At 43.0% G+C, this 21,775-nt stretch overlaps 1 protein-coding gene across 3 annotated transcripts in view; it reads right to left on the bottom strand.

Annotated features, from left to right (window-relative positions):
- PBX3 (PBX homeobox 3) overlaps positions 1–10,675 on the bottom strand; it is a 201,905-nt gene extending 191,230 nt beyond the window's left edge. For 2 of the 3 annotated variants that reach the window (XM_059658047.1, XM_059658050.1), the window contains exons 1-2: positions 9,715–10,675; positions 8,736–8,809 (exon numbers count right to left, since the gene is read on the bottom strand). In XM_059658047.1, coding sequence (XP_059514030.1) covers positions 8,736–8,809; positions 9,715–9,914 — 274 coding nt within the window. In that variant the 5' untranslated portion in view covers positions 9,915–10,675. Of the gene's footprint in view, positions 1–8,735; positions 8,810–9,299; positions 9,409–9,714 lie in introns of those variants that run through there. The other variant, XM_059658049.1, reaches the window with a different exon arrangement.
- Positions 10,676–21,775: the final 11,100 nt, after the last annotated feature.

Here is a 21,775-nt window from a genome sequence, read left to right as displayed (position 1 = left end):
CTAAACCATGGATGGCTGTCAGTTGGTGGTAGAGTTCTTGCTTTCATAATAAATATAAAATCAATTTCCTGTTCTAGTTCCTATTCCAAGTTGAAAATGATATATCTGACTATGAATTCCAACTACCTTCGTCCTTAGGTCTGGGGTTTTTTTGTTGTTGTTTGTTTTGTTTTTTAAGAAGGGAGAGGAAAAAAGAAAGAAACTTATGAGACCATCTAAGTCAATTCTTTCTCACTTGAGGGCACTTGAATAGTAAGTTTTCTAAATTATATATATATAATTATATATATTATATATATTATATATAATTATATATATATATAATGCAGTTATTTCCCCCCATTAAATGTCACTCAAGTATTTCAGGAGACCCTCCCACTAAGTCCTCTATAAATTCCTATTTGTAAGGCTTTTTAATACATCTGAAAGCCTGTAGAAACCTTTTTGTTTAAAAAATAATAATATGCAATTTCAAAAGCTTTTTGTTCCCATTTCAATCAAAAATAACTTCATATGGTTTAAATGAAATTTTACAAGTAATCAGAGACTAATGAGGATTCAGTGATTTAACTAGTTCAGGGAGTCTGAGAAAGAAATGAGAATTTAAAGTAACCAAGTATTTAATTTAGAAGAGCAGCTAATGTGTAGATACACTAAGACCTCCTCAATGAGAAATGTAATCAGGACTTTTGTGTCAGGAGACACTCTCATACCCCTTTCTGTGTGCACATTCCTAACTCCCATTAACAGGCACCACACATGCACAGGGAGGAGGTGCCTGCCTTGGTAGCCTGTATGCATGGCAGCTGTGGTAACTAAATAATCCATATGGCTCTGAAGAGAAGTTATGGTTTATTGGGTCTTCACAGCTACAGTGGTGGAATTCAGATAGAACCATGCCTCAAGATGAAGGCTTTATCCAAATTCACTCCTACCTAACCATATCAGATTGTAGTTAGGCCAAGTTTTGCAGTTCTACCTCTATTGATGGTTTACACTGGAAGAAGTTCCATGTTTAAGGAAACCTTAACTGTTTTCCACAGGCACGGAGAAGTTCTGTTCTCTTTCCCATCCATCACTCCTATCCCAATATTCATTCATACATATCTCCACAAAATATAGAAAATCACATAGTTGATTTAATAGAGAAAATCAAAGGCATTGGCTTAAACCACAAAAATCTTCAAAATCAGAATCAAGTATTAAGATTGTCTTCAACATGAAAATTAAATTATATGGTAATCTTACACAACAGACATATGCTGAAATGCAAATTCCACAGGTTGTTCAAAGGGCAAAGTTTAATTCTAATTGTTTCAGTTTTTAGGTATTGAAGTCCGAATCTTAATGCTCATTTAATATAGTTTCCTGAAGCCAAATTTAACAACTTCTTCCTTCATTCCCTAGTGAATAATATATTCTTATAAAGTTCAGTTTAGTGAAGACACTGATGCACAAGCACACAAGCAAATTTACACTTCTAGAGAGAAGTGATAACAGTTCACTAGCCACATTGCTGAAATTAGGCTTCAGGAAAAAAAAGACTAGATGACACAAAATTCTTAGTATACTTTCCAAACAGAGAGAGCACAATGAAAACTTAGTATTACTATCTCCAATTAGGTCAATTAACATTCAGAAAAATTCTATAACCTTACGTTTAAATAATCATAGGAAAGGGGGGGAAAAAAAAACCTACCAATGTTCTAGAAGCTTCTCTAGACCTTTCAATCAATTTTATTTATATGCAAAACCAAGAAAAAATTAAAGAAATAAAAAATAAAAAACAAAACAAAAAAAAACACCACAAAGCTCCTCCTGATGCTAAAGCTCTCAATTTACTGACAGGCAAATGGCTTCATGCTGCCACTTAATCTCATTTCTTGCATAATGCCCTCTAATTAGCATATCAAAGTGAATTAATACTTCTAGGGCATTAGCAATGGGGAAATCTGCTCCAGGCTCACAATAGCAGTTAAGAGAGAGCCAAGAAATCCTCAAAAACACCACAAACCACTTTGCATTGCAAAACTGTTCAATTTATTTATCCTCTCTCTCTAAACACTTCTACCGCACACTGTTTTACTACTGTTCACCAAACAAAATGATAATTGCCAAAGTTACCAGCATCTGTAATGCCTGTTTAGAATCTTAATTTAGATTATGTTGCAGATAGTTTCTATATGCAACCATTTGTTCTATTATAAATGTTAATATTGAGAGTGGAAATGTTGACATTCTCAATTAGTTAATTTGAATTTGAAATAAAATTTTATGAGATTTTAAAATTTATGAATTTTTTAATGTAAAAAGCCACCTGCTGGACTCTGATGCCTAAGAAATATGCTTTGAAAACTGATGGATCACATAAAGCAAAACAAAACAAAAAAAAATCATTTAGTCATAACATCTGTTGAGTCTCCCAGATAGTTTAAACATTGTGAGGAATCATCAGCATTAAAAGGATTACAATATATGTATACCAATTCCTCCATTAATATGATTACACACAAAAAAAGTTATTGTTCAAAACAGCTTAACATTTTAAAAACACTTAATTTGAAGAAAACAAATACAAATAATTTTTAACAATTATTTTTATCCATAATTACTTTTAATTGTTTTCCACCCTCATCAGTTACTATCCTATAGATATAGTCAGTATAAAAAAAAATGCTATACCAATTCAATTTAACACATTCTGTCACACCACTTTTTTTGCTAGACACATACTCAAATTTAGTACCAAAGCAAACTACTGTTACCATCTAAAACTACAAACATATTGTATTTATGGAACATGTCCATAAAAAAATAATAAAGAAGAGATTCTGGTTACTATTCTACCTACAAAGGGGATAATTAGAATCAAGTGTTAAAGATTAATTTATTTTCAGATATGTTCCATGTCTGAAGTCATAAAAAGGCTTATTTTTTTAGTGGCTCACTCAAGCATTGCTTATAATTTATTTGTTATATATAACACTACCATCTAGCTATAATAGCACTTCAACTTCTATAACTTTGTAAAAAATCTGATAGCCAGGTTTGAAAAACTTTGACCAATTTACTACATAGTGATATAAATTATTTATTCTGTTCATACTTAAAGACTCAAATGGCCTACTGAAGTAGAGCAAATGCTTGAAAAGGTCAACATGGGAGGGGGTGTGCAAGCTTTGTTAGTACATTACTACCTAAATCATGCTGATCACACTGATAAATGGCTAAAACACAAGCCTGCTGAGAAAACAAATAAAACATTATTCTCACAGTGTCAATAGAAATAATAAATATCTAAAGATGTTCACATGTACACAAATAGAGAAAAAATTGTCTAAAAATCCTTATTTAACTTGATGTGTTGGTGCTGATGTGTTAAGTATTTATTAGGAATAGATAGATACCTCAATGGTCTGAGTAAAAAATAAAGTGATGACTGATTTAGGGTGTGGTTCATGAAATGCAGTTTCAATTCTTTATAGCTGTACTTCATATAACTTCATTTTATACAATGCCACCATAAAGAAGCAAAATGTAAGTAATCCAAATTAGACGTTAAACTGAAATCTGTTTTGAAGCAGCCTTTTACGAAAGTAACAAAATTAAATCCAAAAGTACAAAGTGAAGTTAATTAAAAGGTAAAGGATCGTAGTATGAAAGAGGTACATATAGATGTATTTTATGAAAGCTGATTAACCAGTGTGCTCTTTGGAGCAAGTCAGGGCTTCCTTTGCTACTGTAATGTACTTCTGATTTGGAATAAAATTATGTAAATTTATATAACAACATAGTAAAGTCTACACAAATCTGTAATAAAATGAAGTTCACTAAAACTGAGGCATGAAAGAATTACTTGAGGGTTCACTGTATTATTGGGGGGAAAAGGTTGAAAGACAACCCTATATTTTTAAGATGCTACTTACTTTACACTTTAGATCATAACGTTGTAAACTAGGATGGTAGTGGGGTTTTCTGTAGGTTTTCTACATAAACTCTTACGAGGCTGGGAGAGGCAGAATAAAGAAAGTTAGAAAAACATCTTTTGCATCCTCCCTCAAAACCTCCTTAAATAGCTTTAGTAAGTTATACAAATTTACAAAAAACAATTAAGAAAATATTCTGAAATTGCTCTAAGAAAAAATTTGTGATAATGCAATATGTGATATTTCCAAGATACACTACGTATTTTTTCCTGCTTAATCATTTAATATATCCAATCTAAACAAGCCATGTGTAAAACTGAAAGGAAATTTAAAACATTAACAGTCCACTAAAATTTGCTTCAAAATAATTGTGAAAGGGTGGGAGTTAGAGAAAACAAGTGTTCCTGCTGATGGTAGGTGATGAGTTCATGGGGATTCAAGTTTCTCTTCTATCTACCTGTTTTGTTTGAAGCTGTCCATAATAGTCATTAAAACGCAAAATTAATCGTGTATGGAACAGTGCATTTGTTTTTAAAGCTTTGGGAAAATAATGATAATTATGTTGGAAATATTGCAAGAGCAACTGAAAAGAATGTATATGACATATACAATAACATTTAGACTTACACATAACAATTTTCACCTTTCCTGTTAAATTTCCACTAGATGGAATACTTGGTTTTTAAACATTGGGATTTAAAGAATTACATTGCACTATACAAACAAAATAAACATTTTAATATTGAAGCATAAATAAAAGAAAACAGACCAGAAAAAGAATACTTCAATGAGTCAGTAAACCTTTAGGGACAGAATTAAATAGAGAGGTGTTGACTGAGAACAGGGCCCTGTCCCTCTGAAAGCTAGTCACACTTACAGGAGTAAAGATAAAAGGTTTAATCATATAAATCATAATCTAAATGCATATAAAAACTCACAAGCTACATTCTTGATACGGTTAGGATATCTAAAATTCTTATCTTTCTATGAAGGGTTCCTTTCAAAGCAAAGCATTTTTAATAGTCATTTTCTTCTCCTTAAACATAAAAAATACTTCAACCAGCCCAACCAGCCAAGCAGGCCTTTCTCTTCCCCTGCGGACACCTCCTGCAGTAGAGAAGTTCATTAAGTTTTATGATCTTCCCAAGTCAGTCCTGCTTATAAGCCTCACAAAGGCCACAAATCTGGCAAACCATCATGTATGCCATTAGACATTACTAGTAAATGAACGCTATTTAGGGTTTGTGGTGGCAATAAATCAGAGTTTGGTTGGCAGCTATCAACATGGAGTATTTTAACCTACCATTTAAAAAAAGGAAAAGGTTGTGTTGATTTTTTTAAAACATACAACATTTTTTTTCACAATGATTGAGATTATATACTAAAATGTTGGATTTTTCATTACAAAATTTTAGATACTTTTTTTTTTCCCTCAAAAAGAGCCATTTCCTTCACTTGAAATGTCACAATTAAGGGCACTGGAAAGAAGGCAGATTTGTGAGGATGTTTTCACAAAGGAAAGTACGTTAACAATCAAGATGAAGGTGACCAAAAAGATGTGAGGGAATGTACCAAAAAAAAAAGTATGTAGATGAGGAGACCTCATAGCATCAGGGATGTTTAATAAGAGATAGATGATAAAATATGGCTTAAAAAAACCCCAAAAGACAAATCTTAACATATTTATCTCAGTGGTTGCTTAGTTTAAAATGCGCAAACATCTTGATTATAAAGCCTGTTACTTTTCAGTTGCTTTCAAAATGCATAAATACCATAATTTAACAAAAACAGACTTTTCTGCCCAAAAATAACTGTATGATGAATTTGACTAAAAAAAAAAAAAAATACGTTTTGAAGAAAAAGCAAGCATCTCATAGTAAAAAGTATACTTTCCCTACCTCTGCACAAGAAAATAATATAATTGTGGTAGATTACCCATTTATCTGTCAGAAGGAAAAAATACCTTTCCATATTTAGTAGGAGGGAAAAAAGATGTTTTCCAAACTAAATTCCTCATGTGCATCAGAACTGGCAATATTCACTGTTTGATCAGAAATCTAAAAATCTTACTGGCAAACCTACAAATACATGAAATTTTCTTTAATGATTGTCTTATTTTCTAAGAAGCACAACTGGAATGACATTATTATCCACTGAAGTGATGGTTTTTCTCTCCCCACTCCCCGCTAGTCAACCCCTTTTACCACACCGCCCCCCCCCCGCCCCTGCGCCCCATTATACAGAATAGAGTCATCACATAATCTTCCCAGTTTCTATTACAAATAACTAGGTAAACTTTCTCTAGATTACAGAAAATTAATGTCTGGCTACTATATTATTAGATTACATAAAATGACCTAAAGAAAAAAACATTATACAGTCTATTCTACAATGCTTATAAGTTCATGATGTTTCCAAACCATGACCATGGGAACCGATTCGGGGGTGGGGGAGGCTGAAATTTGCTGCCTTGCTTTCTTTGCTTTGGTGAGGCTCATGTCTACACAGCTGTTTTATTTCAAATCAAGGCCTCTGTGTTCAGCTTGCCTGTCTCCTCCTAGACTAGTTTTGGAGGGTGAGGTGGAGCTATGGGTAGTAGGGGAGAAATGAGGGGAGAGAAAGAGCTTCACCCCCATCAATCATTCGGTACTTAAATCCCATCCCTCTCGAGCTTAGAGAGGCTGGCAGGAAGATGCCTGTAACCAGACAGCCGTCTTTACTCTGTCGGCTGTTAGCTTTTTACAAAAGAGATAACATACAAACTTGGATCCACTGGCCAAAGCACAAAAAGAGGATCTAATTTACAATTTATCACTGAAAGTCTCAGAAACAATTTTCAAACACAAAAATGTCCTTTGTCAGCTACCTCTTGCTTTTTAAATAGCAAGAGCCCTACACCAAAGCTCTTTCTGCAAGGCTCTGAAAAGACTTGTTTCTTTTTCGCAACTCACCTTTGACATGAGGTTGACTACACTTTCCTTTCAGAATGGTGTAACTAAGTCTTGTGCAAATAAGCAACTAGAGGACTTATGCTTCCTAATTGAATTCTGCCTGCTGCTAAATGTCTAAACAAGAAAAGCAGTTTGCTGGGGGTATGGTTCTCAAGGTGGCTAGGCCAAAACTTTAAAAAGGAAAAAGAAAAAAAATTATGAGAAGAGGGTGAGGGGAAAATATCAATCCCCTCACCCCAGTAATATAATGCCGTATAAAGTGGAATCAATCTTAATATTCACAACATAGTCAATACCCCAGTGCTTAGCTGTCAGCAGAAACTGAAGTGGAGCCCTGATAGCAAGAAAATCCTTGGACATTAAGCAACATAATTTGCTGAGAATTACATACTTTTAGGCTTCTAAACTAAGAAGCCTTAAGATTTCATACTTAATGTTTTATTTTATAGTCAGATAAAAATTATCTACCATTTCAAATCACAATGCTTTCTAAAGATAGCTAAAAATCAACACAGGGTAAAAGTTAGTAATTTAACATGTCTGTGCTTTACAAAATGAAAAATATATCTTTAGTAGAATCACTCAACATTAGGAAACCATGAATACTAAGTGAATGAAAGGCAGAAAAAACTACTCGTTAAGGCTGTCAATATTTGCTATTAATTATGGCTTTAGCATATATTTTAATAGACAGCAATAACCCATCATCCTTTCTTGACTACTTTTAGGATCAGAATAGCATTGCAGAGTGAAAATCTGTTTAAAAGGAGGGCAACTAACAATTATATGCAGTGTGCTATTACTTGTACACTCAATCTAAATGCAATCACACTTAACCTTTTAAATAGTATCACTTGAATATTGTTACATTCTGGACTTTAACTTTCTCTTCTTTGCCTAAACATAAAAAAAAAAAATGGCAACTTTATATGGTATAGCTAACACACACCAAAAATATAAATAAAAATAAACAGTAAAGCTTGTTTAATGCACTTGTTTGCCATAAACAGGCCGCTAATACCAAATACTAACTAAAACATCTAGATTAAATCTATACTTTCACTTGAGTTATAACTGTCACCTCAAGACTAAAATATCTTCCATTTTAAAAAGCCTTAAGAAAAAAACTAAATTGAAATGAATTGCCAGAAATTTACCTAATAGGCACTTGTAGTTTTCATCCCAGCACTTCTGCAAAAACTGTCTCCTCATATAATCCCTGACTTGAACACCTCAGAAATGGTTTAACCTGCATCTGTGACCTTTTCTCTATTCTGCAAAAGATATTAAGCAGATTTACAAAAGGACTTCACGCATAAAACAGACTAGAAATATGAATAGGTGCAAGACGCTGCGTGTGCTTAAACGCATCATTAGTCTTCCTCGCTTCTTAAGAGTAGTCTCCCCAACTCGAACACTCCGCCCCACAGGCCCCTGAAGTCCGCTCCACGGCATCTACCCTTCGGTCCGAGTAAAACAAAGTTCGGGCGCCGCTTCTCCCCGGGACGCGGTCCCCGGCATCCAGGCTCCCGAGGCTCCTTTTAAAAACTGACGGACACACCGGGCACCGCGAGCGGGAGAGGGCGGCGGGCGCTCCGGGCCCCTCCCTGCCGGCCGCCCGGGCCCGGCGACCCGGCCCCGTCCACATCGACACTTCATTGTACACCGGGAACAGCACGGAGAAATCGACTCCAGATTTATGGCAGTTTTTTTTCCTCAAGATCGGGAGGTGGGAAGGAGAGAATGATCAAAGATGGCGGTGCCCAAAAGCAGCAGCTCTCCACTGGAGAGTCGCAGGAGTCGCTCCGAGACCCCACCTCGGGGGTCTCCGGGCCCCGCGCGGGGCGCAGCGTCTTACCTGTTTTCTCTTTGATCTCGCACAGGACGCTGAAGAGCGCGGGTTTCATTCTGTGACAGTTCAGGGCATGTTTCCTAAAGAGCAAAGAGCAAAACACAAAGGTATTAGCATCACCTATGGAATAATATGGCGCCTCCAAGTTAGACCCAAGACTTAAACCCCGGCTCCCCGTTCTGCAAAGCTCCTGCGAAGCCTGGCAAGTCCGCAGAAACTCCAGCGGACGGGGGAGCGGCAGCCGGCGAGCCCCGGCAGCTCACGCTCCTGCCCGCACCGGGCGCGACCCGTCCGCCCGGCGCGCAGCAGCCTTGGCGACCGCAGGGCGCGAACCCGCACGGGGAGCCGCGACACCGGGGCGGGCGGCGACCGGCGGGAGGGGACGGCGCCGAGGGGCTCCGGCGTCCGCCCTCCAGCGGGGGAGCCGGGCCGGGGCCGGGGCGGGCGGCCGACCGCGGCCGGCGGACGGTGACAGCTCGGCAAAGTTTGCGAGGCGGCCCTCCCTTCCCCGAGAACTTGGCCGCCCGCACCCGGCCCGGCTGGGGGAACACCCGTCGCCCCGCGCCCGACCGGCGAGGTCGTCCCGCGGCCAAGTGCAGGCCGGCGCCGGGCCCGCGGAGAAAGTTGCACTTCCCTCCGCGGCGGCCCCGAGCCCCTCGCCGGGCGGCGTGCACGGGGTCCCGGCGGGAGGTTTGAATCCGCGCGAGGGGGGCCGGGCTCCCGGAGGCCGGACGGCGCGGGGAGAAAACCACGACCTCGGCGTGGCGCCAAGTCCGCCCCGAGCCCCGAGAGCAACTTTGCGGACTCCCGCCCGCGTCCGGGGGCGCGAGCCGGTCCCCCGAGGCCCGGGCGGGCTGCTAGGGGTCGGAGAAAGTTCCCTGCCCGGGGCGGAGGCCCCTGCCCCGGGCGCCGCCCCGGGCCGCGACTCGGCCGCGGGCCCGGCTCCCGCGCACACACAAAAGATGCTTAATGAGACGACACCAACTTTGCTTGCGCCTCGTCCAAGCTCTGGTCGGTGATGGTCATGATCTGGTGGAGGATGTCGCCGATGTCCTGCTTCCTGCCGTCGCCGTCCGCCCCTTCGTGGCCGTGCGGGGGAGGCGGCAGGGCCATGCCCCCCTGCACCGAGTGGCCGGCCAGGTTCACCCCGGCCAGAGTCTGCAGCATCCTGGATTGATCGTCCATCCCGCCGCGCGCGGGCGGGAGCGGGCGGCGGCGGCGGCTGAGGCGAAGGCTGAGGCGGCGGCGGCGGCGGCGACGAGGGAGGAGAAGAAAGAGGGGGAGGGGGAGGGGGAGGCGGCCGCGCGCTCCCCGCCCGCGCGGGGAGGGGGCTGCCCGGCCGGCGGGGCCCGCGGCTGAGGCGGTGCGGACGGGTTCCCGGCTCCGGCTTCCGCCGCCGCCGAGGCTGAGGAGAAGCGGCGGGCGGAAGCGCCGGGCTCCGCGGCGGTGGCGGAGGCGGAGGCAGCGGCGCCCGCTGCCCTCACGCGGCCGCCGCGCCGCCTCCTCGCCGCCGCGCGCCCCGCCGGGCGGCCCCGCTCAACTTGCTCCTCAGCGCCGGCCGAGTTGCCGGGACGCCCGCCGTCCCCCGCGCCAGCCTGCGCACTCCCCTCCCTCGGCCCCCGCCGCCGCCTCCACCGCTTCGGCCGGGCGGGAACCGAGCCCCCGAGGCCCCGGGGGAGGGAGCGGCGGCGGCGGGCAGCGGCGGAGGAGGAGGCCGGCGGGTGGGCCGAGGTGGGCGAAGGAGGAAAGTTTGGGAGCGGGGCGGGCCGGCGCGGCGGGGGCGCGGAGCCCGGTGGAGGGCCCCGGCGGGCCGCGCGCCGGGCGGACAGCAGATGGATGGGGCGGGAGAAGTCGCCGCCGCCACTGCCGGAGCCACGCACCCTGCCAGCAGCCGCCGCGGACCGGGCTCGAAGGCCGCCGGGCTGAGGGATTGACAGGCTGCCAGTGCCACTCACTCACTGCGGCCCGGCGCTCGGGGGGAGGGGCGGGGGCGCGCGGGAGGGCGGGGACGGCTGTGCACGCCCCGCCCCTGGGGGCGGTGCGCGCGCTCAATTGGGCCCTGCGCCTCCCGCCGCTGCCGCTGGCTCCGCCCCCGGGGTTCGGCCCGCCCCTCCTGGCCTCTGATCCCCAGCACCCGGGTGCGCGCCACCGGATCTTGACTCCTGCTCGCATCCTCGCACCCCTGAGTGGGCCCCCTGGAACCACAAACGTGACTTCGCCCCGGCTCCTGCTACCTAGTGTTAACAGTCATGGGTGCGATGAGTTGTGTGTGGGACACCGGGCAACTCGCTCCGAAGCCAACCATGTGCTTTCCCCAAAGCGCGGCGAGCTTCACGCCTCGGACAACGCCTGGTACATTTTCCCGCTCTTCCCGTCAGGAGGTGGTACCCGCAGGGAGCCAGGCCGCCTGTCCCGGGCCAATCGCATCGCTCTCGGTGCCGAATGGGGCGGGACAGAGGCACGAAAAGGCTGTCCCAATTGGAGCGTTCGAAATATCCTGGACACAGGCGGGTAAGCAAGGGCTGGAGGCCCCGCCCCTCCTGTGATCACCATGGTAACCGAAAGGGCGCTGCTAGGAGTTGGCGCCAGCGCTCTGGCCTTGGGCTGTCCCTGAAGAGATGACCAGGTAAGGGTACAGCCACTGTCCCGCATGTTTGAAGTCTACATTGAGCAGATTTGACTACACTTTCCCTTAAAAGGGGAGCATATGAAAATGGGACCGACAGAAGTAAGGAGGTAAGGGACCTGGCATCCAGGACTAATTTTAGCCTTGCAGCACCTTTATACATTTTGCAATTCCTGGTCATCTAGGTACTAGTCCTTTGGCAGTGTTGCTTTTAGCTGCCTCCAGATACACCAAAGATGCAAAAATGATATATTTATTTGGGGGTAGACTGGATTTCACTTATCAGCCCACCATAACATTTAATGTTGGTGATTCCAGCCACCGCTTTTCATATGTATAACACCTCTTGTTCCGTTACATTCTGTTTACAAATGACTAAAAGCTCGCATTATTTGGGAATCTGGACTTCCACCTCTTGTGGACACTTGAACTTTCTCTTAACCTGATTTTCTGAATGGAGGCTTCTCCGTGTTTCCCCCCATCTACTTTTGGTGAGATTCATAGAGCTCACCCTAAGTGGGTCCCCTGGTTAGAAAACTCTGAAAACTCTTCTTGTTTCTTCCCCAAACTCAGTAAGCTGCCTTACCTGAAACCAAAAATAGGGGGTGAAGTATGAAAAATGGCTCTTACTCTGCAGGGCTTAATGTAGGACAAGCAGTTCTTTACGTGCCAGATGGATTCTTGGAATGAAGCTGGCTACTCTGTTCCAGGTTCTTTCCTTCGTATGTTTGTGTACTTTTAAATACTCCCCACTGCAAAGCTAATAGCGAACCTTACAGTTAGACAAGCTAAAATCCTTACAACCTGCACAGCTTCTGGAGAAGGAGTTCCAACAATCTATTCTGCTTTCTTACCTCCAAAGAAGAAGGCCCGTGACCCCGTGTTCATTAGTACTCCCAGCTCTTCTATGGTCCATTTATGTGTCAGGTTTCATTTCAAGCCCCCATTACGGGTTACTCATAGTCATCAGTGATTGGACTTCCTCTGTTCTTGTTTTTCAAAGCTGTCACCAAATCCTTATACATTTTTTTGCATAAAGGACTAAGAGCAAGCAGCCAATCTTTCATAATTCTCCAACACTGAAGATGTAAAACCATGGAATTCTATCTGGAAAATGCCTTAAAACCTAAATTCTAGTTCTAAAATTTAATGATCCTGTGACTCACAATCAGGCCTCCTCCTTGCCTTCCTTCTAGGCTCATAATCTTGACTAATCAGTCATGAGGATGAGGTTAATTAGCGATGTGGATTTATGGTTATTTCTAGCCCACTCCAACCAATGAGTTATGTAAGCAAAGCAACATATATAAAAATGTAAATAAAATTAAAGTAACACTTAAGCAAATAAAGACAATTGGGAACTATGGGCTATGTAAACAAACTGGAACATAAAAACATAAATTAGAATTAAGAAAACAGTTAAGCAAATGCCAACAGTTAAGAATAAAACAACTTGTTAAATGTCTAACACCCACAGCTATTTTGTGGCACACACCTTTAAACACGTGATCATTCATTCAGTAATGTGGAAACTTGATACCATAATTCTGCATTAAGTGATTGGATTAGATTGACCTTTTGCTTGGGAGGCTTTTCTTTTTGATATTATCAATATGAATTGCAATAAAAGCTAGAGGAGCCTAGCAAGGATTTCCTCACAGGCTCATTGACAACTGCCATTGATTTAAAGCATAAATTCTTTTAGATTGGTTTCCAAGCCCCAGTAAACAGTGTCGGCTAATTGCATGTGCTCCAAGATCTCTTGTGCTTTTGCCAGTCTCTCATGTAGGATGTTGCCTTGTCTCTACTCGGCAATATGAATCACCTGGTTGATAGTAGAAGCGAACCTCGCTAAGTATCTGAATCCATCTTTAACTGTTTCTAAGGCAGTGATTATTAAAAAGTCAAGGGAAATGTACATTCAGGTAAAGGTAACAGTGACAAAGTGGTGAAAGCCAAGTAGAGGCTCTCTCATATCCACCCCTTTCCCTGGGTTTATAATATTAACATCACCATTGCCTCCATCAGATGCCATTACTGAGCACTCCTTCAGGGTGGGACACTGAGCTCTCTGTTCCCTTTTTTCATTTTATTTCACTCTCAGGGCCCTATCGAGAAGCGATTATTAAATAAGGAAACAATAAGAGGGTGAGGAATTTACACAAGACCATAAACCCAATAAGGACTAGAGTCTGAATTCAAATCTTGATCTGTGTGGCTGCAAAGCCCACCCTATGAGACACTGCAAAAAAAAAATAAAAAATAAAAATGGTCATTTAGTCAGGATTACTAAATAAAAATCACAAGGCCTTAACAAGTGAACTATAAATTAATGAAAATAAGTAACTAGGTACTTAATGAAAAGAGGATATAAACAGAGGAATTAGAGGAAGCCAGACCTCAGAGGAAGCAGCAGAGGAGGAAATGAAGACCATCCTTCATGGCCATCTAGGATCCTGCCGCTCTGCCATGCCTCCTTCAGTGATCTCCATCTGCTCTAAACTCTCTCAGAGCATATCGCCTATAATAGAATTTACCACTAAACTAGATCGTTCTGTATTATTTGCTCTCAATTCACCTGTTAGTTTTCTCATCTAGTTCATAAACATGTGAAGGGCAAGGCATTTTGAAATGTGACTATAACATGATTGATTTGGCTTAAAAAAAATATATAGATCTAAGAAAGAGTTAAACTTCCCTAGTTGTCACTTTGGGTAAACTGCCTAAATACGTATTCCCAAACATATTTCTCTACCCCTTTAGGAATGACTCTTAAGAAGTGGTCTTTACAGTGGAGAGTACATGTGACATGTGACAATTTTTTATCTTCTGAGAATGTATTTGATTGAGCAACCACAGGATCAATGGAATATCAGTGCACCCTTCTGCGATGAGGTCCTTAAAAGAGAATATTTATTGGAATACAGTAGTCTCCCCCTAATCCACAGTTTCACGTTCCTTATTTCAGTAACCCACAGTCAACTGTGGTCCAAAAATGTTAAATTGAAAATTCCAGAAATAAACAATTCATCAGTTTTAAATTGTGTACTGTCCCACCCAGGATGTGAGCCATCCCTTTGTCCAGCATATCCACCCTGTGCCTATTAGTCACTTAGCAGCCATCACTCCATAGCCATCTTAGTTATCAGATCTACTATTGAGACATATTGTGTTCAGGAAACCCTTATTTTACTAAATAATGGCCCCAAAGCAAGAGTAGTTTAAACTTTATCATAGTTATGTGTGTATAAGAAAAAAGCCTAGTTAGGATCTGGTACTATCCATGGTTTCAGGCATCCACTGGAGGTCTTGGAGCATATGCCCTGCAAATAAGGGAGGACTAACTACTATACATAATTTCTTGAAGGTTTGAGAAAAAGCTCCATCCCTCATGGTCTTTCATTCCTCACAGCACCTAGTATAGTGCAGTCTCACACATAGTAGGCACTTGGGGCTGACACCATCATGTGCTTGCCTGTCACCCATTGGCCCACCTTCTGCTCTGATGACCTGATTTTATTCCAATGGCAATGTGCTCAGTCTCAGTCAAGGTTGAAGTCAAATAAGAACATCCTGTCCCCTGCCTTCTAGCATGTTATGGGAAGAATGACTTTCCTCATTAAAAAAAAAAATGGTAGGGGACAGACATAAATTTTCTCTCTTTCCATCTTTGGATATAGTTCTGTTTCTGGAGGGGTGGCAGCAGCCATCTTGTGATAATGAGGTGACAATCCTATATAATAAAAGCCCAGCGACTGAAAGGTGGAACGACCAGAATGACCAGTTGACCAGTCGCTATGATGCGCACTGACCACCAGGGGGCAGACGCTCAATGCAGGAGCTGCCCCCTGGTGGTCAGTGCACTACCACAGTGGGACCACCACTTGGCTGACCAGGATGAGCGGCTGCTCCTGCAGCAGGCTGATCCCCGCAGGCCACGCCCTCCACCAGTGCACTAATCCCATGCACTGGGCCTCTAGTATGAGGATAAAAATCAACATGGTTTGAGGGTTTATCTCTGTGGTCTTTCTCCCCCAAACCCATAATCCCAGTCTAATCATGAGAAAAACATTGAACAAATCCTAATAGAAGGACAGTCTACAAAATACCTGACTAGTACTCCTCAAACCATCATGGTTATTAAACACAAGGAATATCTGAAAAACTGTCACAACCTAGAACTATGGAGATGTGACGACTAAATGTAAGGTGGTATCCTGGATTGGATTCTGAACAGAAAAAGGACATTGGGTGAAAACCATAAGGAAATCTCAATAAACTATGGACTTTATTTAATAATAATGTGTTACTATTCCTTCATGAATTGTAACAACTATACCATATAAATGTAAGATGTTAATAATAAGGGAAATAGGGTGGTAGGTATTGGAGAACTCCCTGTACTATTTTTCTGTAAACATTTTTCTGTAAACATTCTAAAATAAAACATTGACAACAAAAATAAGCACAGTAAATGGGGCAGAAAGGTAGGGAGAACCTGGGTGCTTGCCGACATTGTTGAACTTCTGAACAAAACCAGCAATTGCTTATTCCCAGGTTTTTAGTTATGTGAGAAAATTTATTTCCCATTTTAAAATTCCTGTTGGTTGGGTTTTCTGTTACTTGCAGTTAAGTTTGTCTAACATTATAAATACTTAAAGGATAGATGGATGGAAGACTAGCTTAGCACAGTGCCTGGCATGTAGGAGGAGCTCCTACAGTCTGGGAGATGTAGTATAAAGCACTTGTCTACTCTTTGTCTTAGGTTCCTGGGAGATGACTTCTAAAAACTTTGCAATTTCCCAAGTGATAGGAGTGTCTTTGTTATTTGTGAGCCCCTTGGATCACACCTAAGTTTATACAAGCAAGAAAACTCAAAAAGAAGGGAGGGGAGGGGAGGGGAAGAGAGGAGAGGAGAGGAAACTCAGAATAGGGGCTGATTACCAGAAAGACCACCCATGTAATTAGAGGGTTGGGGCTTTGAGCCAGCTCATCCTCCCAGGAGGGGAAGGGAGCTGGAGATTGAATTCCATCACATAGTCAATGAATCAATCAATCATGGCTATATAATGAAGCTCTAAGAAAAACTCTGGACACCAAAGCTCAGTGGAACTTCCTGGTTGCTGAACCAACTGATGTGCCAAGAAGTTGATATGCCCTGACACAACTCAGGGAGAGCATGGGGACTCTGTTTAGGACCCTCTTAGACCTTGACCTACATGTCTCTTCATTTGTCTGGTCTGATTTATATCCTTTAAAATAAAACTGTAATCATAAGGCTAGTGTTTTTCAGAGTTCTGTGTCATTCTAGTGAATTATTGAACCTGAGGGGTTCATGGAAACACCCAAATTTGTTACCAGTTGTTCAGAAGCACAGATGGCTGAGGAACCCTAAACTTGTGGCCAGCATTGGAAGTAAGGGCAGTCGTATTGGGCTCTGTACTAGTAATCTATTCCTGTGTAATAATTTACCCCCAAATAAAAAACATTTATTATCTTAGAGCTTCTATGTGTTAAGAATTTGGATGCAGCTTACCTGGGTGCCTCTGACTTAGGTTCTCTCATGCAATCAAGGTGACAGCTGTCACCTCAAGCCTAACCAAGGGGGGGATTCCCTCCCCAGCTCACTCACGTAGTTGTTGGCGGGCCTCATTCAGGTGCTCAGTGACGTTGGCCAGAGTTTCTTAACCCTGAAACCCAGGCCTGTGCCCTGACCAGGAATCGAACTGGTGATCCTTTGGTGCATGGGACAATGCTCAACCAACTGAGCCACACTGGCCAGGGCAGGTGTTTGAGTTCTTGCTTTTAATTCTTGTTGGTAAATATCCAAGTGTCAACCTGCTTGATTATAGAGGAATTCTAGTTTTAGTTTTTCAGCAACTGCCTGTCTTTCATAGAGGCTGTACCATTTATATTCCACCAAAAGTGCAAAAGGGTAAATGTGTAGCTTTTAATATAGCTTCTAGGAATGTACCTGATATACTCTACCCCTTGGAGAAAAGTTCTTTTGACATTCAACTTTATATCCTGAACAACACCTCACATATAATTGATGCTTCAAAAATATTTTGTTAAATAAATGCATAAATAGGGCATAAAAAAAATCACTATCTTGAAACAAAGGAGTCTGCTTTTATTTGAGACATTCTAAAAACTTCAGACAACATCCAAATAGCTGCTGAACAGTGTCCCTAGAGATATATTTTTTTAAAGCTGGTATATAAATCCAGAGTTTTATTTCTTAAAAACAAGTAGTCCCACAGTATATTTCTTTTTCTCTCACCAGCTTCTTGTCAACACTAGGCTCATCTCCTAGTCCTGTTTCTTTTCTAGGCTCACAATAAAACTGATTTAAAGTAAAAGTTTCTTTAAGAATTATGCTACAATATGCTGATCTGAAAATAAATTTTCTAAAATTATTTTTTTTACCCATAAGGGGGCCATCAAAGATTTCCTGGTGATATTATTTTCTAAGAACTTATGCACAGGTTATAAACTTCCTTCTGTCAGAAGCGACTAGATATTTTTGATTATCTTCCATTTCAAATTTCTAGGTAAGATTTTAATGCAGCAACAATTAAAATGAATTCAAAAGGCCTTTTATTTTATTATTATAATTAATAACCTTGTATTACAGGGAAAGTGCTGTTGAAGTATATATTGAAAGTTTCATTTTTTAGAAAGAAGCTTGGGGATATGTTCCTTATGATGTCTTCCCTCCTATGTTGCTACTCACTCACACAACAATGTGGAAAGAGGAGAGGAGGTAAAATAAGTAAATGGTGCTTCACAAAACCATAAGCTAGATGGACAGACAAAAAGGTTAGGCATTTACCTAAAATTAAATTTTATAATCTCTGGAAATTTTGGTTATCTGTGATTATTCAGGGATTAAAATCATATCTTAGACAGTTGCTCAGCACAAGACCCATTTCCTCTTGAACCTCACACCTACGCCATGAGCCTTCATAGCCACACAGCTCAACCCTCCTAGCCTCAGCTCATTGGACCAGGGATGAGCACCGGACCAGGACTCAGCCAGCCAGTCTCTTCTGGTGACTTGCCCTTGCACCAGGAAGACAACAATTTGTTTGCCGGCTGCTTGAATTGAGGACATGTGGCCTGCGGACCTCTGGGTCAGTCATGTTTAATCAACAGCACAGGGAGAAGCACAGAAAGCCACTTGTAAACAGAACACCCACAGAAAGAAGAAACAGTGCAGCCTGGCAAGAAGTGAGGTTGTAGGAGAGGGTGGGCAGGTAGCTAGACAGCTCTCAGGATTCTGAAGGCTTTCCAATTCCTGGTCACTCTAGATAGAGTATCTCAGTTTTTCTCTTTTTTTAAAATATATTTTTATTAATTTCAGAGAGGAAAGGAGAGGGAGAGAGAGAGAAACATCAATGATGAGAGAGAACCACTGATCAGCTGCCTCCTGCACACACCCCATTGGGGATTGAGCCTGCAACCCGGCATGTGCCTTTGACCAGAATCAAACCCAGGACCCTTCAGTCTGCAGCCTGACACTCTATGCACTGAACCATACCGGCCAGGGCAAGTACCTCAGTCTTGACGGACCCACCATTACCTGGTACCTGGAAGGTGACTTAATTTTGAATCATGTGTACATCTGTGACAGCAATTTAAAAAGGGGGTGAAACTTAAGGATGAAACTGGGTGGGGTGTTTTCAGGGAAGTCCTGGGGAACCTGGTTAAGAAGAATTGAGGAAAGGCAGAGGCAGAGATGCCAAGGAGGGAGCTGAAAGTCTGAGAAGAGGGTGACAAGTTCAACTATGCACATGTTAAGCCTGTGGAATCTGCAGAAATACTGTGGACTGTGTCCGGCGGGCAGTGGTGGGTTTAAGCTCAGGAAAGAGATCTGGACTAGAAAGAAGGATTTGGAATTATTAACATCTTGATGGTATTAACAGTCATGACATCGAATGAGATCACACAGGAAGAGTGTGAGAAGCAAGAAAAATGAGTGTCCATGACAGCACCTATAATTAAGTGACAGATGAAGAAAAAATGAGCCATAAAGGAGACTTTGGAATGGGAGAGAGACTAGGAAAGCACAGCAGCACAGAAACCAAGAGCGTTTGAAGAAAAAGAGAGAGAGGTCACTAGGGCAACCGAGTTTTGGTCTAAGAGGTGTGCACTAGATTTAATGACAAGATGAGCTTTGGTGCCCCACTGAGAACCGTTTTAGGGGAGTTGGACGTGTGGCAGAAGCTGGGGGTGGAGCTGACAGAGGAGCGGATGGTAGAGGGGACTGCAGACTGGAGGTAGACAGATCTTTAGAGAAATCTGGCTGTCAAGCAGAGAGAAAGAGGGCAGGAGCTGGAAGGCAATGTGGGGTTGGGGGCGCCGAGGCAATCTGAGAGACACTTAAGAATGTTGAGATGCCTCACAGGTAGAAGCTTGTAGTAGAAGCAGAGAGGTGCACCCCTGGTGAATGAGGTTCTAAGAAAGTAGAGAGGATGAGATCCATGCCTGGAGCGATGCTGTCTTTGTAGGAATTCCCATAAGGGAGAGGGGAAGAAAGCTGGAAGAAAGAGAGGGATGTTGAGCTTGCATGTAGAACTAATGACAGATTCACTTGAACCCCACAGGGACCTTTGGAACTAGAATGCCCTTCAGAGTTGTCCCAATTCGGGCCAAGGCTAGGCATTTATCAGGCAGAGAATGCCAATTACCCTGCCAGGAAAGGACATGACCTTGGGCGACATGGCTCTTAGCTGAAGCAATCCCTAAAGGGACCCCAACAGTTGCAGACTGCCTCTGGATGCCAGTCCCAGCAGCCAGGGCCACAAACCCTTCAAAGAAGGGGGCTCTGAGGACACAACACAGAGTGCCCCACATTCTTCTCCTTTATATATTAAAAAAAGTCTAAGCTCCTTGGCCCCATTTTCTTTTTTCTTTTTCTTTTTTAATATATTTTATTGATTTTACAGAGAGGAAGGGAGAGGGATAGAGAGTTAGAAACATCAATGAGAGCGAGAGAAACATCGATCAGCTGCCTCCTGCACACCCCCTACTGGGGATGTGCCCGCAACCAAGGTACATGCCCTTGACGGGAATCGAACCTGGGACCCTTCAGCCCATAGGCTGGCGCTTTATCCACTGAGCCAAACCAGTTAGGGCCCCATTTTCAACTCCGTCCATTTTCTGGCCTTTGCCCACCACTCTAGGCTTCTCTCCTACCTTCTACTGCAACCCTACTCCTTATTCTTTGATCCCCCTATGCCTTTGCACCCCTTGGTCTGATGATCCTGATCTTGTACTAGTCCTCCTTCAAAATCCTTCTCAGACATTGCTCTTTCTGAGAATGCTTCCCTAACTCTCCCAGATAAGAGTAAATCTCTCCCATGTTTCTCCTACCTTGTATGTATTTCTACTTTTGCACTTAATCATCTCGTGTTGTACTTTATCTCTATCCTCAACTGGGCTGAGCTCTCTGAGTGCAGAGACACTGAATAATCTCCGTATCTCCAGTCCTATGTGTTGGGTATAGAGGAGAAACTGAGTTACCATTAGTTCATGAATATGTGAATGAATTTATGAATAGATGAATGAATTAATGAATTGGCAAGCTTGGATTCAGTGGGGTGACTAGTCTGGAGCCTGGTGCCAAGGAGGATCAGCAGCCATCTGAACTACAATGTCCAACGGGCATGGTGAACCCCTGTCCAGCCCATCTTGTGTTGATATCCAAGGGATCCTTTCAGGTGGGCGGGGGCAATATGATTTGTGGAGAGGTAGAGTTTTTATATATACTTACTGATTTGAGAGAGAGAGAGACAGAGAGAGAGATAAATTTGTTGTTCCACTTATTTATGCATTCATTGGTTGACTCTTGTATGTGCCCTGACTGGGGATTGAACCCACAATCTTGGTGCATCGGCACAACACTCCAACCAACTGAGCTACCTGTCCAGGGTGTGAGGGAGGCAGAATTTTTATCCAAGGAGAAAGGGGACAGAGGAAGGAGAAGGATGGGAATAAATTCTATCTTAATGGAAGTAAGACTTCATCTATTTTCTGTGAGTACAAAGAAAGGTCCTAGCCACGTAGGGCCCTGGAGTAGTCCAGGGCTGGCTGAGTGTGGGGCCCGGGTCAGAGCCTTGGGTGAAGGGTATAATCTGATACTGGTGGGGTTGGGAGATGACAACAGGAGGACAAGGAGGTCCAGGTTCCCCCAGGCCCACTGTGTGCTGGGCTCTGGAAGAAGACAAATCCTAGATTCATCAGGTCCTATTGAGTCTGGGGCTGAGTACTTCTGAGCCTCCTTGGGGTAGGGTTTCATTACATGGGATGACAGCTTCTTTCTTCTCCACTTGGATACACAAATACTTGTTGTCCTCAAGCATTTTCTTATTTGATTCTTATAGTACCCTTTAATATATATTATCATATATGTCAC

Source organism: Myotis daubentonii, chromosome 11 (assembly GCF_963259705.1).
Source record: "Myotis daubentonii chromosome 11, mMyoDau2.1, whole genome shotgun sequence".
Classification (NCBI taxonomy): domain Eukaryota; kingdom Metazoa; phylum Chordata; class Mammalia; order Chiroptera; family Vespertilionidae; genus Myotis; species Myotis daubentonii.
Note: the sequence above shows the minus strand (reverse complement) of the source record. Positions and strands in the feature narration are given on the sequence as shown.